The sequence below is a fragment of the Drosophila hydei genome, unplaced genomic scaffold, assembly GCF_003285905.1.
Source record: "Drosophila hydei strain 15085-1641.00,03,60 unplaced genomic scaffold, DhydRS2 tig00000149-arrow-pilon, whole genome shotgun sequence".
Taxonomy (NCBI): Eukaryota; Metazoa; Arthropoda; class Insecta; order Diptera; family Drosophilidae; genus Drosophila; species Drosophila hydei.
Genome location: NW_022045678.1, coordinates 2,284,691 through 2,302,265, shown reverse-complemented (window position 1 = coordinate 2,302,265; position 17,575 = coordinate 2,284,691). Strand labels below are relative to the sequence as shown.

The window sequence follows — 17,575 nt, the reverse complement described above, 5'->3', positions numbered from 1 at the left end:
CAATTTCTGATAAGAATTTTAACCAATTTTTATGTAGTTTATATAATTAGATTTAGGTAAAAACCACAAGAAGAAACTTAGTATATAAATGGATTTTTTGGTGGCAGCCAGAGAATTGTATAGATCCATAGAATGAGAGCTAAAGCCCAATCATTAATTAGCCGTGATTCATGTGGAGAGCACAAAGAACTTCGACTACATTGGTATTGTGTATTGTTAAGTCGAACGATAATGCTGTTCGTATAGAGCGATCCATTGTTTAAAAGCAAAGAAAATAGCAGCAAGGCCACTAGAAAAAATGTATTACGTAGCAAGACGTACGAAATGTATATGAAAGACATACGATATATGGACTTCTGAACCCAAAGCCCGAGCCCAATATCAATGCGTTGCCAACCGATCGAGGGTGCTGCCTCAGCTGGTACATTTATAGAGCTGTTATCACAGAAGGAAAACTACAATATAACAGGCCCGAAACACTAATAGCCAATGTGAACAAAAAGCGTTAATAAAAGCTAGCAACCAAAGCCGAACGGACTTCGTTTTCAGTTGCGCTGTGATAAAGCTTGCATTGCTCAGATACACACACACACGAGAATTCATGCTCACGCTCACATAGATACGCACACACACGCACACAACAGCTGAGACGCTCGATCATGTCTTTGTGTGCGTCTCAACCGGCTGGTAGCTGCCCCATTGGAACTCGGAGGGAATTGGCAGAGCTAGCTGGGATTATTGTTTGTTTGCTGGCCGCCAGTCGCCGATGTCACATCGAAGACGCTGCTACGCGGTTTGTGTGGAGCGCGCAAAATAACTGAATAATAAAAAAGCAACGAAACGAAACGAACATAAAAGAACAGAATCGAGTATATAGAGAAGACCGTAAATTGTGTAGCATAATAGCCAAGCGACGTGCAATATCATTTGTTAACTGCGATCGTTCGGACACGGCACGGGTAAGGCAAGCACGAAATGTTTGTATCTACAAATTAACGCAACACCAGGAACAATAGCTGTGCGCAAAAGAAAATAATACGAAATTGTTAAGAACTGTTGAAAAGACACAAAAATTAAACATTTTTCATTGGTTTTGACTTTTGCATGAGCTATGTGGATCTAATTTTAATGAGCCATGAACAGTGAAATCTCAGGCCTTTCAAGTGATCAACAAAAAACAAAAATAAGGCATAAATTAAATTAAATCAATTAGACATAAATGAATTACAAAAATAAAAATATATACAATTCGAAAATTGAAAAGTAAAAAATAAAATATATTATTAAAACCGCAAATAAAAAATAATTGAATATAAATTTTATTAAAAATGAATCAAAACAAAAATGAAATACAAAAATATTATAATAAATTAAAAAATAATTTATACATATATAAATAAATTTTTAATCAATTGTTTAGTTCTCCTTAATCAAAATAAATTATAACACAAATTTTTTTTGAAAAATAAATATGTATTTATGAATGCTAAATTTTTCTAAATTTAATAACGAAAAATAAAAATTAACAATATTTAAATATACTGTTGAAGAAATAAAGAAATTGTACTATTAATTAATTATATAGAAATGAAAAAATACTACAAAAAATAAATACAATTTTATATAATATAATAAAGCAAAATAAATAACTAAATGAAAATTGTAAAAAATGCAGAATTAATGCATAAATTTTAGTTGAGCTCAAGAATAAAAAATCTATAATATAAAAAAATTATATTAAAAGCTAAAAACAGAATATCTGAAACATTTAACAATTTATTTTACTTACAAAAATATATTTTTTAAAAATGTTTGAAGTAAAGTCTTGAAAGGCAAAATTATTATAAGAAAATAAACGCAAAATATAATAAAATCTTTAAACAAATAATTTTTAAATACAATTAAAATTAATAAAATCTATGAAAAAGTTCTATATAATAGTAGTTGAAATATATTAAATAATTTTCATAATAATATAATGCATACTAAAATGTACATATATTAAAAAATATTAATATAAAGAAGAAAGCAGTTTGTTCTATATTCCGACAATGAATTTCCGACTATTATTTAAGCACATTTGTTATTGACAAAAGTAATCTCAGTCCTCCACACATATATCGTATACTACACAAACTAAATTCTGAAATTAATCTAACTCAAAGATCGCTCTGGGTTACCAAGCATACAAACTGAATAATAAAGCTATTAATTAGCTGTCATATCATCATAAACAATTTAGAACGATGAATGTGCATTACACCTCGTCAAAGGGTATATTCACCTTTTGTTAATATTGATTTGCATTTTTTAATTACCACATAATTAAGTCAGATTTGAGAGAAAATAAACAAATTATAATTGTCTTCTTTGGCTTGATGTTCTGATTCCCAACGGAAGCAGCTGCTGTTCTGCTCTCCAGATCTTCCATTCTCCAGCTTTGGCTCCCGATCGAGTCTCTCAACCGGTTTACTTCCGAGAGCGGAGTAAACAATAACATTGTAGCTACGAACAATACAAAGACGCACGTAGATACATAGCACAAATACATGTATAAAAATATATACGTATATATATGTTACAAGTGCAGTGCGTATATAATATTTCATAATATGTGAAGAAGATGAATTTCGGGAATACCTTGGCAACGAGGTAAGACAGGTTTTGCAGTTACCTTCGAGTCATTTGTCTGACAAGATTGCTGTTTTCGGAGACTTTGCATGCAAATAATAAGAGTGAACTGCAAATAGAGAATTCATAACAGTGTCAATCAAATATTGAAATTCTGCTGATAAAGTATCAACGTGTGCGTCATATGCAAATGGCGTAGTTTATAGTCTAGCCCTTCAGTTAGCTGATATATGTATATGCATGCTATGAGGGTTTGATTCAGGGCATTGACATTGTCTTCTAAGCTTTGTTGTCGTTCTAAGCAGTTCAAGTGCAATGCCCACTAGTTGTTGAGTGAGCGAGATTAACAGATTGCTAGATTTGCCGATAATTTACATGTTAATGTATATATAGTGGCATACACGTGCAGTTCACGAACAGTTGAAACGCCGCTTTCGAATCTTGACCATGTGCAGGTATGTCAAAGCTCTATAAATTTGCCAAGAATGGTATAGGAAAAGGTTAAGACTTGTAGAAAAGTTAACTTTACCTTTAGAGTATAAAGTATGCTTTGGAAGTAATATATACTAAAATGAGTATTCCATGATTATTTAAATTTAATTTTTAAATAATTTGTTTCATAATATGTTATATCACCAAAATATAAAAGTACAAAAGTGATTCAATTGAATTAAAAATTTATAAAAAAATTAAAAATTAATGTTTTTGGTCCGAAGGACCATGAATAAAAAGTATATAAATGAGATTTGCTTAATACTTTGATAGATTTTATTGGGCATGATTTCGTTTTGGAATATTAAACCCTTTTTGTTTGTTTCTATGTTGATTTTATCCCATTCCTTTTAAAGATCTATGCGCCTGTGTAGGAGCTTGCAATTCTTCAATTCAACTCAATAAATAATATATATAATATTCTACTCTATAATATATGCTATATACATTGGTTCTAGTCGTTTTCCAACTTTGCATATCTATATACGATTTTTTGTAGTACGCCAAGCCATAGCTTACCTTGGCTGTAGTATGCATAGACGCAATACTTGTGAACTCTTATACCATGTGTATACTTTCGAAGTATACTATTTTTAGTATACTTATTCCGGCTTTGCATATCTTATACAAAACAATAGAAGTGTGAGTAGTGTGCTATAGTATTATACTTCAGCATTATATTCGAATGATAACAGATGCTGTGTAGATAAGGTGTTCAGGCTGCGGGTTAAAGATGACACATAATTAATAAATCGTCATAAGGCGATGTCGATTGCAGTTAATTCATATAATGTACATATACATATATATGTGTATATATACATAATTAAGCCTACAATATAGATGTGTTCGAACAATGCTTTTGTTTTGATAATGTCGTTACATATTTAAAACATATATAAAATATATACAATTGTTTTCTACGATTACAATTGTTCGTCTTCCCAGTTGTACCTTGATCTTACGGAATATACATATATGCATCTTATTTCTATTTAAATAATATACGTTTGAATGAAGCTGTTCGTTAATAATGCAACAAAAATGTGGAGTAAATTGCGTGCTACATTTACTTATGTAAATATTAAATATTTTATTGAGGTTGTTTGAGATAATTTCAATATTTCATATATATTACCATTGTATGCCTAGAGCATGGCTATAAACCCAAACATATCTTAAATAAATAGCTATAGATAATCTTCCGCATTTGCTCTTCAATTTTAGTAATTTACTTAAGGTGCATGTTGCACCTTGATTTGTTGATTTGACAAGAAACAAAACAAATATCAAATAACATGCATATTTTTTGACGTCAACTGTAATCGTCATTTGCGTAATTAAGTGACATAAACAAATACGCGGCTTAAAACCGAAAACAGAAAAAAAAAAACAAGTGAGAACGTTACAAGCGGGCGCTAACGACAGCATTATACTCGCGCGTAGAAGAGGTCGCGCTCTAAACTGGAAAAGACATATTATTATTCCGTTTTTCACGCCTTCAAATGGGCGTGGGCAGGCGAAAAAAGCGCTCCAAATAATAACGTTTACTTTATAACTAAAATATTAACTTCTTTATCAGACTAAGCTCTACTAACAATAACAAAAAACAGTTTCGGTCATTACATAAAAGCCAATATACTCTCTTCACTCAGAATGAAAACCAAATATAGATATGCTTGTTTGTATGTATATATATATATATATTAAATGTATGTATACATTGTTAAAATGCATTTATAAAAACCTTTTGGCACAACTCGCGTTTGGCAGCGGGTGGCAAACGTCGCGACTTCGCTTTGATAATTAACAGGTGCAAAGGTGAGCAGCTTACGGTAGTCATCCACATGTGTTACACCCATGATCCGTCACAGTTCGATCGCAGTGCAAAATGGCACGCAATTCACAGAAAACCCGTTTGATCAAGTTGAACATTTATGTATGTTAGCTGCTGCCAGGTAGACGTGAGCTGGACTATGCCCCAATAAAATGTGGCACAGCTCCATGAGCCATGACGCCCGTTGCATCATTGTGAAAATCAATCAAGCATTGCTGCAACAAAACGCATTGTGCTCGAGTCCGAAATTAGACTTCACAAATGAAAAGATATTTCATAGCTAGTAGGCTTCATTATCTAAGTTTTTTGCTAATCGGTTCGTTAGATAAAATTAGTTGTGCGAAATTAGTCACAGCGCAACAGGTTGAAATTTATAATTATTTGTTAGACAGTCAAAAAAATATGAGATAGTTTATTTCCAATTGAAAATTAAATTTATTTATTTTAAAAATAAATATATAATAAATTAATGGAATCTTTGAAAGAGAATCACGAATAAAGCGTTAATAACTTGACATTCAACTCCAATCAAATAATATTTACAATACATTATTATAATATTTTATACAAAAAAAATTTTGTATATTAAAATATATCAGTTTATAATATTTTCAGGAGAGCAGGTACCAAAACATAATTATTTTGTTTTATTAGATCATTTTAGCAAAATCAGAAATTTTTATATTTAAAACCTTTGGATCGAAAGAAAATGTCAGACAAGGCGACAACTTTTTGTACTGGACTTTCCTATCTAAAGTTAGTTTTTATAACTCAGTTCATGCTCTAAGTCAAGCTTTTAGATACGTATATATTATATATACAAAACAATGTGAAACTCCTTAACTTAGAACAAATTATTTCATAACTGAATCTGAACTTGAAGTAAATAATAAAAATAAATAAATTTGTAAAAAATTTAATAAAACATAAATATAAAAACATAAAATAATATAATATAAAAAATAGAATTTAAAATTTTTAAAATTATAAAACAAATCTTATCTTTGAAATAATCTTCACTACAAGATCAACTAATCTAATATTCCAATCGATCAACGATCTCAATCTTAATACTGAAATTAAGTCTTAATTTTGAATTTGAATTATTTTCAGCTGATTGATTACAATGCTATCGGCACGAGAACAGTTTTTTAATAGCGATGGCGGTACTCCCGGCATAGGACTAGGCATTGAGATAGGCGAGAGTGGCACAGCGAAACCGGGACGTGGTGTCTACAATGCCACCACTGTGCCTATGACGAGTGCGAGCAGCTGGCGCAATGGACAGACAAACACAACAACCACTGCCACGCCCACTGGCGCTGCACCAATTGCGTCCTCCAAGCAAACGCCGTTGGAGCCGGTGGTAGAGGACGAGGAGGATTTCCACATTGATACGAACGCGCTATCCAACCTGCCGCCGCGCGATCCCGTGGACATTGAGTTCAAGGAGCTCTCGTTGACGGTCAAATTGGGCTTCAATCGAGGTGAGTGTCGGCATTAGCTGCGATATGGAAGTCTATAAAAGTTCAACCACGACCCGATAAGATTGCCAAAATATAAAATAAACGGCGTTCGATTTTATAGATCTGTACAGAATATAGCGGCTACTTTTTGATGAAGCTACAACAACAGTCAGACCTGGTTAGGCACATGTGGCTTGGCAGTTCAATAAACACACGAGTAACTACCTGTTAGCTATTTTTTAGCAGCTCATTGCTTTACAATTGATTAGATACGACGCCCTTGCCCCTGTCGGCATAGCAATTAGTCAACATTTTATAGATAGAGCAGAGCATACCAATTCTATAACATATTTGGAAATAGGCTATAAGACGTATAAGAGTAGATGCGGCTTACGCTCGAGTATACTTAAACTTATACTTATACTTATACTTATACTTATACTTATACTTATACTTATACTTATAATTATACTTATACTTATACTTATACTTATACTTATACTTATACTTATACTTATACTTATACTTATACTTATACTTATACTTATACTTATACTTATACTTATACTTATACTTATACTTATACTTATACTTATACTTATACTTATACTTAGACTTATACTTATACTTATACTTATACTTATACTTATACTTAGACTTATACTTATACTTATACTTATACTTATACTTAGACTTAGACTTATACTTATACTTAGACTTAGACTTATACTTATACTTATAAGGAGACTTATACTTATACTTAGACTTATACTTAGACTTATACTTATACTTATACTTAGACTTATACTTATACTTATACTTAGACTTATACTTAGACTTAGACTTATACTTATACTTATACTTATACTTATACTTAGACTTATAATTATACTTATACTTATACTTATACTTATACTTATACAGACTTATACTTATACTTATACTTATACTTATACTTATACTTATACTTATACTTATACTATACTTATACTTATACTTATACTTATACTTATACTTATACTTATACTTATACTTATACTTATACTTATACTTATACTTATACTTATACTTATACTTATACTTATACTTATACTTATACTTATACTTATACTTATACTTATACTTATACTTATACTTATACTTATACTTATACTTATACTTATACTTATACTTATACTTATACTTATACTTATACTTATACTTATACTTATATAAGTATATAACACTTATACTATAGTTCTATACAAGAAATTGTGTAGCATTAATTTTACGTATATTATTATTTAACTTGGAAATAATTCTAACACATATATTTTACTTGCTCAGAGCACATTTGAAATTCTTTAATGAGCATTTTCAGCGAAATTAGGTTCATTATAAAAAAATATCAAAGTCCAAGAAACTAAATGTGTTAATTTTTGATATCAAAGGTAATTTGTGACTGGTAATTATGCGAATGATTATGATAGGTTAGCACAACGCCCCATAACGTAATTCTTTCTGTTGTGTTCTATAATTAATTTTATGAAACTTAACTTTTGAGAGCTAATGAAAGGGGCAAAATTTTTTGACTAGCTTAATATATATTTATATATGTATTAAAGAACTATAAAATGTTACTACAAAGGCAAACGCAAACGCAATTTCCGACCTTTGGATTGAAAATTCATTCAGCAGTATTTTACACCTTGAACCCATTGATAATGGGAATTCAGGGTATAATATATTTGTAATAATGTTTATAACTGGCCAAAGGAAACATGACAGACCCCATAAAGTATATATTCTCTTGTTCAGGGTGTCTCCAAATCGGATGTTTTTACTATAATTTTCATCAAATATATATATTAAGCTGTCGTCATGGTTAGGCATAAATTAAGTGTTGCTCAATTAGATTGTTATAAATCAAGTTTCTTATTAGTTCAATCTGCATACAATTGTCATTCAATTTAATAATGGCTTTGAGTGTAATTATTAAATTGCTAGTATTAGCTGAGAAAACGACTTTTATAGAATATTTATTGTGTTCCATTAGTCAATGATTCGCTAAACAGGGTGAAAACTCACGTATTTATTAAAAAATTTGTTTTGAACAGGTGAAAAAGAAATATTGCACAATGTTTGCGGCAAGTTTCCAGGCAGCCAGCTGATTGCCATCATGGGCCCATCGGGAGCTGGTAAATCTACGCTGCTCGATGCTCTTTCCGGCTTTAAGACCACCGGCGTCGATGGTTCCATACGACTCAATGGACGACGACGTGATTTGCGTGAGTTTTAATTGAAATTTCAAAAAGATTTTATTTAATAAATATATGTGTATCCCTCCATTACAGCCTCGTTTCGTCGCATGTCCTGCTATATCACACAGGATGATCGTCTGCAGCCTTTGCTAACGGTCACCGAGAATATGCATATAGCAGCCGATCTGAAATTGGGCGAGAATGTCAGCTATGAGGAGAAGGAGAGCAGAGTAAGCCAAAGTTTTGAATCTTTAAAAGATTTCCTCTAAGCTTGACTGACCATCTTCTAGATTGAGGACATTCTGTTGCTGCTGGGTCTTTATGATCACGATCAGACGCTGACAGGCCGCCTGTCGGGCGGACAGAAGAAGAGGCTATCCATTGCCATGGAATTGATAAATAATCCCACTGTGATGTTTCTGGACGAGCCCACGACGTAGGTGAACATTTTCGTAATGTATTGAACGCAATCTTCAATCTCTTGCTTTGTTTTATCAAATACAGTGGCTTGGACAGCAGTTCCTGCACCAAAGTCTTGGAGCTATTGAAACGTTTGACCACCCAGGGTCGCACCATCATTTGCACCATTCATCAGCCCACTGCCAAGCTATTCCAAATTTTCGATCAAGTCTATGTGCTCTCTTCCGGTAATTGCGTCTACCAGGGCGGCACTCAGAAGATGGTGCCATTCCTGCAATCTGTAGAACTGCCATGTCCCATGTACCACAATCCAGCTGATTACAGTGAGTGCCCCATAAAACTAACGTAAAAACTAGTTCAACTTTTCACTCTTTTCTTTTAGTAATTGAACTGGCCTGCGGTGAGTACGGCTTTGACAAGATCGATACGTTGAAGACTGCGTCGGAGAATGGTAGCAGTCTGACCTGGTTCAACAATCCGGGCGCTGTGCTACGCTCCGAGGCGCTCATCCACAAGCATCCCATACCCAAGCGTAGTAAAAATGTTTCCCTGGAGAACACCAGCTTTATGAATCAGTGTACCGTGCTGCTGCGACGAGGCTATATCAAGTCTGGTCGAGATACGACTCTGACCCATCTTCGCCTGTTTGTCAACATTGCTGTGGCCGTACTCTATGGTGCGATGTATGACCATTCCGGCAAGGAGGGCTCACGAGTTTTGGATAATTATAATCTTCTATTTGCCATATTGATGCATCATTCCATGACGACAATGATGTTGACGGTTCTAACATGTGAGTATAGCTTTAATACTAACTGACATTGGCATCGATCTACTTCCCTTTCAAATTTTGTAACTCCCGTTTATTAATATCTATATAACGCCTTTATTTTAGTCCCCCTTGAGATGACGATCTTAATCAAGGAGCATTTCAATCGCTGGTATTCCCTGAAGGCCTACTACTTTGCCTTGACGCTTTTAGAAATACCCATAACGGTAATTGCCATAGCTGTCTGCCGAGAAAACCCTATTTACTCCATCAATATTTTGCCTTACAGTTTATCAGTACATTCGTGTTCACGGTCATCATTTATTTGTGGAGCTATCAGCCCATGGAATGGGTGCGCTTCTGGATGTTTTTTGTGATCAGTTTGCTTGTGGTGTTTGTGGGACAGAGCTTTGGACTGATAATTGGCGCTTGGTGCAATGTGGTCAACGGAACCTTCCTGGCTCCAGTGCTAACCATTCCCATGATGATGTTCGCCGGCTTTGGCGTCACCTTGCGTGATCTGCCCAGCTACTTGAAGTGGGGCAGTCACATATCGCATTTGCGATATGGTCTTGAAGGCTATATAGCAGCCATCTATGGAATGAATCGCGGGGTTTTGGATTGCAACGAGGCGCCCTATTGCCATTACAGGTAAGGGAGTACATCAACAAGTGCTAGAACCGATTTCTTAATAACTTTCTCTATTGCAGATATCCAAAGAAGTTTTTGGAGGAGATTACCATGTCTGGCGATCAGTTCTGGAATGATCTCATGGCACTGAGCATAATACTACTCCTTTTCCGCGTGGGCGCCTATTTTGTGCTCAAGGCCAAGCTCAAGTCGATCAGATGAGCGTTAACATTCCGAGGAACAAACTTGCCCACTTGTATTATATATAAATTGTTGAAAATTACGTTTAGTGTTATTTTTACTAAATTAATTACATTAAAAACACTTGTTAATTAAATCTATTCACGTAGACCCTATATCACACGTTTCAATTGTTCAGGCCTTGCGCTGCCTGCTTTTCATCGTTCTTGACGATTGTTGTTTGTTCTAATAGCTGTTGCAACGCTTGCGCATTGGATGCCATGTCACCAGAATGGAGCTGAAGAAAGTGGAATGCATTAGATTCAGAAAAGTGCTGGTTACGATGGTTAACTTACCAGGACAACACGCTGACCCAGCGTTCCCAGTAGTCGCCTCTTTAAGCGCAGCAAAGAAGTTGCCGATTGACTGAATTTCAGCGTTTGTTGTGGTGTCAGCAGCTCTATATAGTAAATGCATGCCTTCTCGCCTTGAGTCTGGACACGCAAGCTGGGCAAATTGATGCCAGCAATGGGGCATACCAGGTCAACGCCTTCCACCTCGGCATCTGCCGACAGCTGATTGGCATATGCTGTTAAATCCTCACGCTGGCTAAGCAAATAGGCAGGCGCCCGTGCGAGCTCCTTAAAGACCTGCTTCGTCTTGACGTCCGTCCAGCTGGGCTGCTCTATGGCTACAGCAGCTCGAAGCACAGTCAAACGGCTATCAACTTTAGGTTGTGCGCGTTGTCGCTGACGTTGAGCGGCCTTTAGCTCCTCTGCGGCATCGAATAGCTGCTTTGAATGGTGACCCAGGATAACCAAGGAGAGGCAGGCATCCACCAGTTGGTCGGGAAACCGGTCATATTCGCCTTGATTCAATTTGCGTAATGCAACCACCTCAAGTTTTCTAAGTTGCTCAGCAGTTAGGGTGCAATTAAGCTGTGCGCAGCTCCAGAGGAATGTGGACAAGTCCTTGGCACGCAATTCACCGGGTTTGATGGACAATAAGCGTTCCACAAGCGCTTGCAAGCATTCTGCCTGATCCCATTGCATCTCAGCAAAGTACGCAAATATGTGTGCCAAGCCACGAGGCTGAAGTTTCGATATCTGTGTGGGGTCCAAACAAATGGTCTGTAGGTACTGGCAGATACGCTCATCGTGAACGCGCTGGAAGCGCAATGCCTTGACATAGCAAACAAGCAGCGCATCTTCGGGATCATTTTCAGCATCAAACTTTAAGTTCAAAAGGGCATCCACCAAAGCAGTTTCATAGGCCTCACGCACATCGCCCGTCACCAAAGTCGAAGTCTTATAGGCTGCATTGCTTACGAGAGCCAGATCCAGCGGACTTAGGTTGGGCAAATGATTGCCAAGCTGTGTTGCAAGAAACGTCTCTAAATCATTTTTCTGATACTGCTTCTGGAGGCCTAAGTAGAAACAGATTTGCAAAAAACGCTGCTGACTGCCAGCCGCTTCCTGCGTTAAGCGTCGCATGGCCGCGTGGTAGAAATCGATGCGCTTCAGCCAATTTGGTATCAGAAACAAAAATGCATAAAGCGTCTCCAGCACAGTGGAAATGTCCATTTGGTCTAGCTGTGCTGTTGCATGCGCATCCAACGTATTCAAGGCCATGGCATACATGGGTGGCGCTGCATTGGAACGATAACTGGATGCGTGTATGATCAATGGTGGCAACTGTGAGGCAGCTGTCTTTTGCACAGAGCGTCTAAAGTAATGTTCGTCCGAAATGGGAAAGTAGTCCGAGTAGCGAATGGTCGTTGGTGCCAGCACGTGCTGCTCGCACTTGTAGCGGTCGATGGCTATGTGCTTGGCAAAGCGGGTCAGCAGAGTGCCGGTCTCATCTGAACTGTCGTGCAAAACATCCCTTACCGAGAAGGAGGCATAACATCGCACCTGGTTTAACTTGTTGCTGTTTGTTATCGATGCGCTCGCCAAACGGCGCAGCAAGGCAAACATGTCTAATAGAACTTCAGTTTTATTTATGTAACTTAATTTATCAAACACAACGTGCTTGCCTCAGACCTATGTAAACTAATCAGCCAGTGTTGTAAAAAGCGCAAATTGTTTTGAAAAAACTAGTTTTTTTTGTCATTTTATGTTGGTTGTAGTCTCTGCTAAAAATAATAAAAATTACAAACAAAACAGAAAAACAAAATGATTTCAGTAGTTATTTTAGATTGGAAAATAGTTATTGGAGCATTCGATAACCTCTAACAAAATGGTTTCGACAATTATTATTATTTCTTAAAATATAAAAATATTCAGTATTTAAATAAATATATTTTATACCACGACGGTAACTTCAGAGCGTTATTTTCACTTAGTTTTCAACACTATTGAGTGCATTGCTTACGAATAAGATGAGCAAGAGAGCAGCTGGATTCGTCCTTTTTCGGCGCTTATGTGGGGAAATACAATATTTACTACTAAAGGCCTCATATGGTGATTTTCACTGGAGCGCGCCAAAAGGTCATGTCGATCCCGGAGAAGATGACTTTACTACAGCTCTGCGCGAAACAAAGGAAGAAGCCGGGTAAGTGCATGGAATAAATAAAAAATAATATACTTTTTCATTAATTTTGGATTATAGTTACGATGAAAAGGATTTGATTATATACCGTGACACGCCACTAACTCTAAATTATGAGGTCAAAGGTAAACCAAAAATTGTTATCTATTGGCTAGCAGAATTACGGAATCCAAACCAAGAGGTCGTTCTGTCCGAAGAGCATACAGATCTTAAGTGGCTGACTAAGGATGCGGCAAAGGAATGTGTTGGCTTTAAGGACAATCAAGTGATGATTGATAAGTTTCATGAAATGATATTGAATATGGATAAGAATCGCACCAATTGCGAATGTCCATGAAAATACCAAAAATTTAGTGCTGTAAGCGTTGTCAATGAATGACGGCATTTCAACATTCTGCAACACTGTTTTTAAGGCATCTGTAGATTGATTTTGTTGTGAGAAACTAATCAAAAAGCATTCAATAAATTTAATAAAAAAGGATACGATTTAATTGATTAATATATTGATACAAAAATGGGTTCACGTTCGCGCAGTCCATCGGTGAAACGCCGCCATCACAAAAGCAAACATAAAAAACGCAGCAAAAGTAAGTCACACAATCGCGACAGGGAACGAGACCACGAGCACGAGCGCAGCAGCTGCACCCGCAGTAGTCGCACGGATAGAGACAAGTCAGCAGAGATTAATCAACATGGTCGACGAGAGCGCGATAGACATCGCAGCGACAGGCACACGCACACGCACCTGCACACACACACAGAGCGCGACTATCACCGGCACTCGCACTCCAAGTCCCGCAAGCGCTCCAGCTCATCGAGCAGTGATAGCCAGCAGTACTCGGACCATGAGACGCAACGCAGTCGACACAAACGCAGTCGATTTAAGAAACTAGATGAGGTAAACATTGAGCAGCAACTTACTGTATATTGTATTAACTAATCAATTTGGTTTCAGCAAAATTTACTTCAGGTAGAACGACTTGCCGAAATGGAAAGGCAACGTCGACAAAAAGAAGCTGAACAGAAAACGATTGAAGAGCAGGCGGCCAAGCGCATTGAAATGCTCGTTAAGAAACGTGTCGAGGAAGAACTCGAAAAGCGGCGCGATGAAATCGAACAGGAGGTGAATCGTCGCGTCGATACAGCCAAAGCGGAAATGGAACGTGATATGATGCTGGAGCTGGAGAAGCGACGCGAGCAGATACGCGAAGAAGAACGCCGTCGCGAGGTAGGTGCTCGTATTCAGATTTCGCTGGACGACTGCTGCTACCACAAATACCCAAACTACCAACTACCACACGCACAGTATACAGCCTTCGACTACAACTACCGAAAAACACACACATGTACAAAACCAATAGCAGTTGCAAACAGTCGTCTTGAAAAAACCCTTTTACGAATTTGTGTAGCGACGTTTCCAGTTACCAACTGTAATTACCAGGTGCTAAAGGCTCAGTTTGCCTCAAGTGTGTGTGTGTATGTGTGTGTGTTGGCGTGTGTGTATCAGAAATTAACTAATACTCATTTATAGTAAACTAAAAAAACGAGTCATGTTCTTGATACATAGATTGCTGAAGTAATTTGAAGAATTAGAGCCGATCAGCAACAGATTTCTCGGCTTGGAACAAGACTAGCTCCATTGCACTGCTAATCTACTAACATACCTTCATGCCATACCAATTAACTGATTAACATTTCGGTTCATGACCGCAACACACATTCATGCACACAGATACGCTGAGCCACTGGCCACGTCGCTGCACATTTCGCATTTCTCCTCCCAAATAATTTTTGTAATTATTATTTATTTTTTTCTACAAACCAAAACGAAAGAAAATACTCAAAGCCAAAAATGTGTCTTGCAGTTTTGACGCCCACAAAAGTGCATAATTCAATTTTTGAGTTACTTTTAGCTTCATCTATTCTTGTTTGATTTCATTTTGATTGGTTTCTGTAACTCGTTGTTGTTATTGTTACATAATGCGCGCAATATAATGCTTCGATCAAATGAGTGAGTGTGCCTGCGTGTGTGCCTGCCTGTGTGTGTGTTTGGGAGAGATGGGAGTATGTACGAGGGAACCACAAATACAACAAACAAACAGAGAAAGCAGTAAAAACACGAGCATATACATATACACACTTGTATATGTCGTATGTTGCCCCGCTTCCCTTTCACCCCAACCTAAGCAGGAGCTAATGCTTACGAAGAGAATTCGGCCACACGGATGAGAGCAACACTTCGCTCTCTAGGAGATCGTTCAAGATGTACCACACACATACATGCGTACTCCGTATCCCGTATCCCGTATCACGTATCACGTATATCGTATAACGCATACCGTACAGTTTAGTCAATAAAGTTTAGTGCCCGTTAGTTAGTACAGCTTGGCCTAGTATTTGGGGGCGGACATAGCATAGCTTAGCTTAGCTCCAACTGTACGAAGCATGCCAAAAACAAATAGGTTCCCATACACGGGCGCCTATTCATACCAATAAACGGGTGAGTGAGTTCCTTAAACAAAACGAAACGTGTGAAATAACCAAACGGATAAACAAACTTGAAGTGTGTTAAGTGTATGAACAATCATTCGAATGCGACGAATTAAGCATTACGAATGCAAATGCAAATGCAAATGCATAAATAAAACAAATAGTCTTTAAGGACTCTAAGCTCTCCCTCTAGGAACATTCGTCATAGGACCACCAAAGCTGATCAGACTTAAGATTGTTATCGTAACTCATAAGCCGGATAACCATTTGTCAATCAATGGGTATGACTGTACTTGTTGTTGTTGTCGTGCCACAAATGTTAATTTTATGTATGTTTGTTTTCTTCAAACATTTATCGTTTGATCGAGACGCTTTTATAATTTGATTCCTAAACACCAAAATATGTAATGTAATTCTGATTAAACAACTATGTAGCTGAATACCGTAAATCAAAATGCAAATTCGCAGCAAAGCCAAAAATTAACAAAATGATTTAGCCATTAAACTGGAAAAATGAACTATTTCAATAGTAAGTAGCAACAAAACAAAACAAAAAAAAACCAAAAAAAAAAATAGAATAAAATAAAAGAAAAACAAATAAAAAAGAAGACCAAATTTAAAGAAAACCAAATTTAAGTACATTTGTTAATGTTGTGTGCTCTTATTGTTAAAAATTAAATTTGCAAAAAAAACCAACTATTATTTAAACGTTTTTATTAGACACTACTAAATGTTTTTACTTTTTACAAATATCTTTCTATGTAATTTATTGTTAAACATTAAATTAGATCTTTAATACATATGTATATCTATATGCAGCCCATCAAAAATAAGATAAAAAGAAAATAACCGATAAACTTGCGTCCAAAGCCGCCGCTAAGTTTGCGTCGCCGATGTTAAAGATACAGTTTCTATATAATCATAACTAGACTTAAGCATTCGACGAAACGTTAAACTTGATTTATTAATACGCAATTTTATTTGGGTTTTATAGGAGGAGGAAAAGCAAAAACGAGAAGAGCTCGAAGAAATTTTGGCCGAAAATAATCGCAAAATCGAAGAGGCGCAAAGAAAATTGGTAAGTCCATATAATTTGCCACACCCAAACATTATCATTGATATTATAAAAATATTCCACAGGCCGAAGAGCGCTTAGCTATCATTGAGGAGCAACGTCTGATGGACGAGGAGCGCCAGCGTATGCGCAAAGAGCAGGAGAAACGAGTCAAGGAAGAGCAAAAGGTCATATTGGGCAAAAATAATTCAAGACCAAAGTTATCGTTTTCCCTGAAGCCTGGCGCGTTATGAGGCGTCGCGCAGCCAATAGTCGACGTTCCTTTCTGTCTTGTTAACAGCTTTTTGCTTTTCTTTTTTTTACATTTGTTTGATCACAATCTGGCGCTTTGCTTGCGCTTAAAACCAATGGAACGGGTTTCATTGTTGTAATTATATATTTTACTTGTTTTATTTTTTTTTAATTTTCGAAGTGCGTTTAACAGTTTTGATTGCAAGCAAGGTGACATCATGGGGGAGCGACCATTGTCTTCAACATACAATATGTAAACACAACAATACGACCAGACAAACGGACAGACATACTTGCATACGTATATAAAATAGTTTTCGTATATTGAAAAAAAAAAAGAATGGCCAACCTCTTCGATTATAAAATATAATACAGCTCTTCGTAGTACAATATGCTAGCAATTTACTTACATTTTTTATACATACACTGCATATGTGAGAAAAATGATTATGTGTAGTGCGTCGTAATGTTTGCATAATGCTAAAACGAATTGCAAATACAACAATGAGAAATCGCGAACTATGTACTCCCAATTTTTGATAATGCTAAAAAGAAATTCCCATT

General features: G+C 36.2%; 4 protein-coding genes across 6 annotated transcripts; 3 read left to right on the top strand and 1 right to left on the bottom strand.

Moving 5' to 3' along the window:
- Positions 1-741: 741 nt before the first annotated feature.
- On the top strand, positions 742-10,726 carry LOC111603926 (ATP-binding cassette sub-family G member 4). 2 transcript variants are annotated; one of them, XM_023321753.2, is made up of 10 exons: positions 742-959; positions 6,074-6,447; positions 8,523-8,693; positions 8,760-8,896; positions 8,957-9,102; positions 9,171-9,409; positions 9,469-9,879; positions 9,982-10,082; positions 10,145-10,506; positions 10,566-10,707. In XM_023321753.2, exons 2-10 carry the CDS (start codon positions 6,087-6,089, stop codon positions 10,705-10,707), a joined length of 2,070 nt encoding a protein of 689 aa, XP_023177521.2. In that variant the 5' UTR covers positions 742-959; positions 6,074-6,086. The 2 variants fall into 2 exon arrangements, with proteins under 2 accessions (XP_023177521.2, XP_023177520.2); XM_023321752.2 differs by lacking the exon at positions 742-959 and adding an exon at positions 3,031-3,086 and having other exon boundaries at positions 10,566-10,726.
- A 108-nt stretch (positions 10,727-10,834) lies between these two features.
- Positions 10,835-12,737, bottom strand: LOC111603927. The gene is made up of 2 exons (XM_023321754.2): positions 11,022-12,737; positions 10,835-10,963 (listed from the first exon to the last, which is right to left on the bottom strand). The coding sequence occupies exons 1-2, from the start codon at positions 12,639-12,641 to the stop codon at positions 10,853-10,855; spliced, it is 1,731 nt and encodes a 576-aa protein (XP_023177522.2). The 5' UTR covers positions 12,642-12,737; the 3' UTR covers positions 10,835-10,852.
- Positions 12,738-12,995: 258 nt separating this feature from the next.
- Positions 12,996-13,566, top strand: LOC111603945 (bis(5'-nucleosyl)-tetraphosphatase [asymmetrical]). Its single transcript, XM_023321774.2, has 2 exons — positions 12,996-13,218; positions 13,276-13,566. Exons 1-2 carry the CDS (start codon positions 13,046-13,048, stop codon positions 13,550-13,552), a joined length of 450 nt encoding a protein of 149 aa, XP_023177542.2. The 5' UTR covers positions 12,996-13,045; the 3' UTR covers positions 13,553-13,566.
- A 145-nt stretch (positions 13,567-13,711) lies between these two features.
- LOC111603944 (UPF0430 protein CG31712) lies at positions 13,712-17,575 on the top strand. 2 transcript variants are annotated; one of them, XM_023321773.2, is made up of 4 exons: positions 13,712-14,113; positions 14,171-14,443; positions 16,700-16,783; positions 16,846-17,575. In XM_023321773.2, exons 1-4 carry the CDS (start codon positions 13,730-13,732, stop codon positions 17,011-17,013), a joined length of 909 nt encoding a protein of 302 aa, XP_023177541.1. In that variant the 5' UTR covers positions 13,712-13,729; the 3' UTR covers positions 17,014-17,575. The 2 variants fall into 2 exon arrangements, 1 of the variants encoding a protein (XP_023177541.1); XR_002751711.2 differs by lacking the exon at positions 16,846-17,575 and having other exon boundaries at positions 14,171-16,234; positions 16,700-16,754.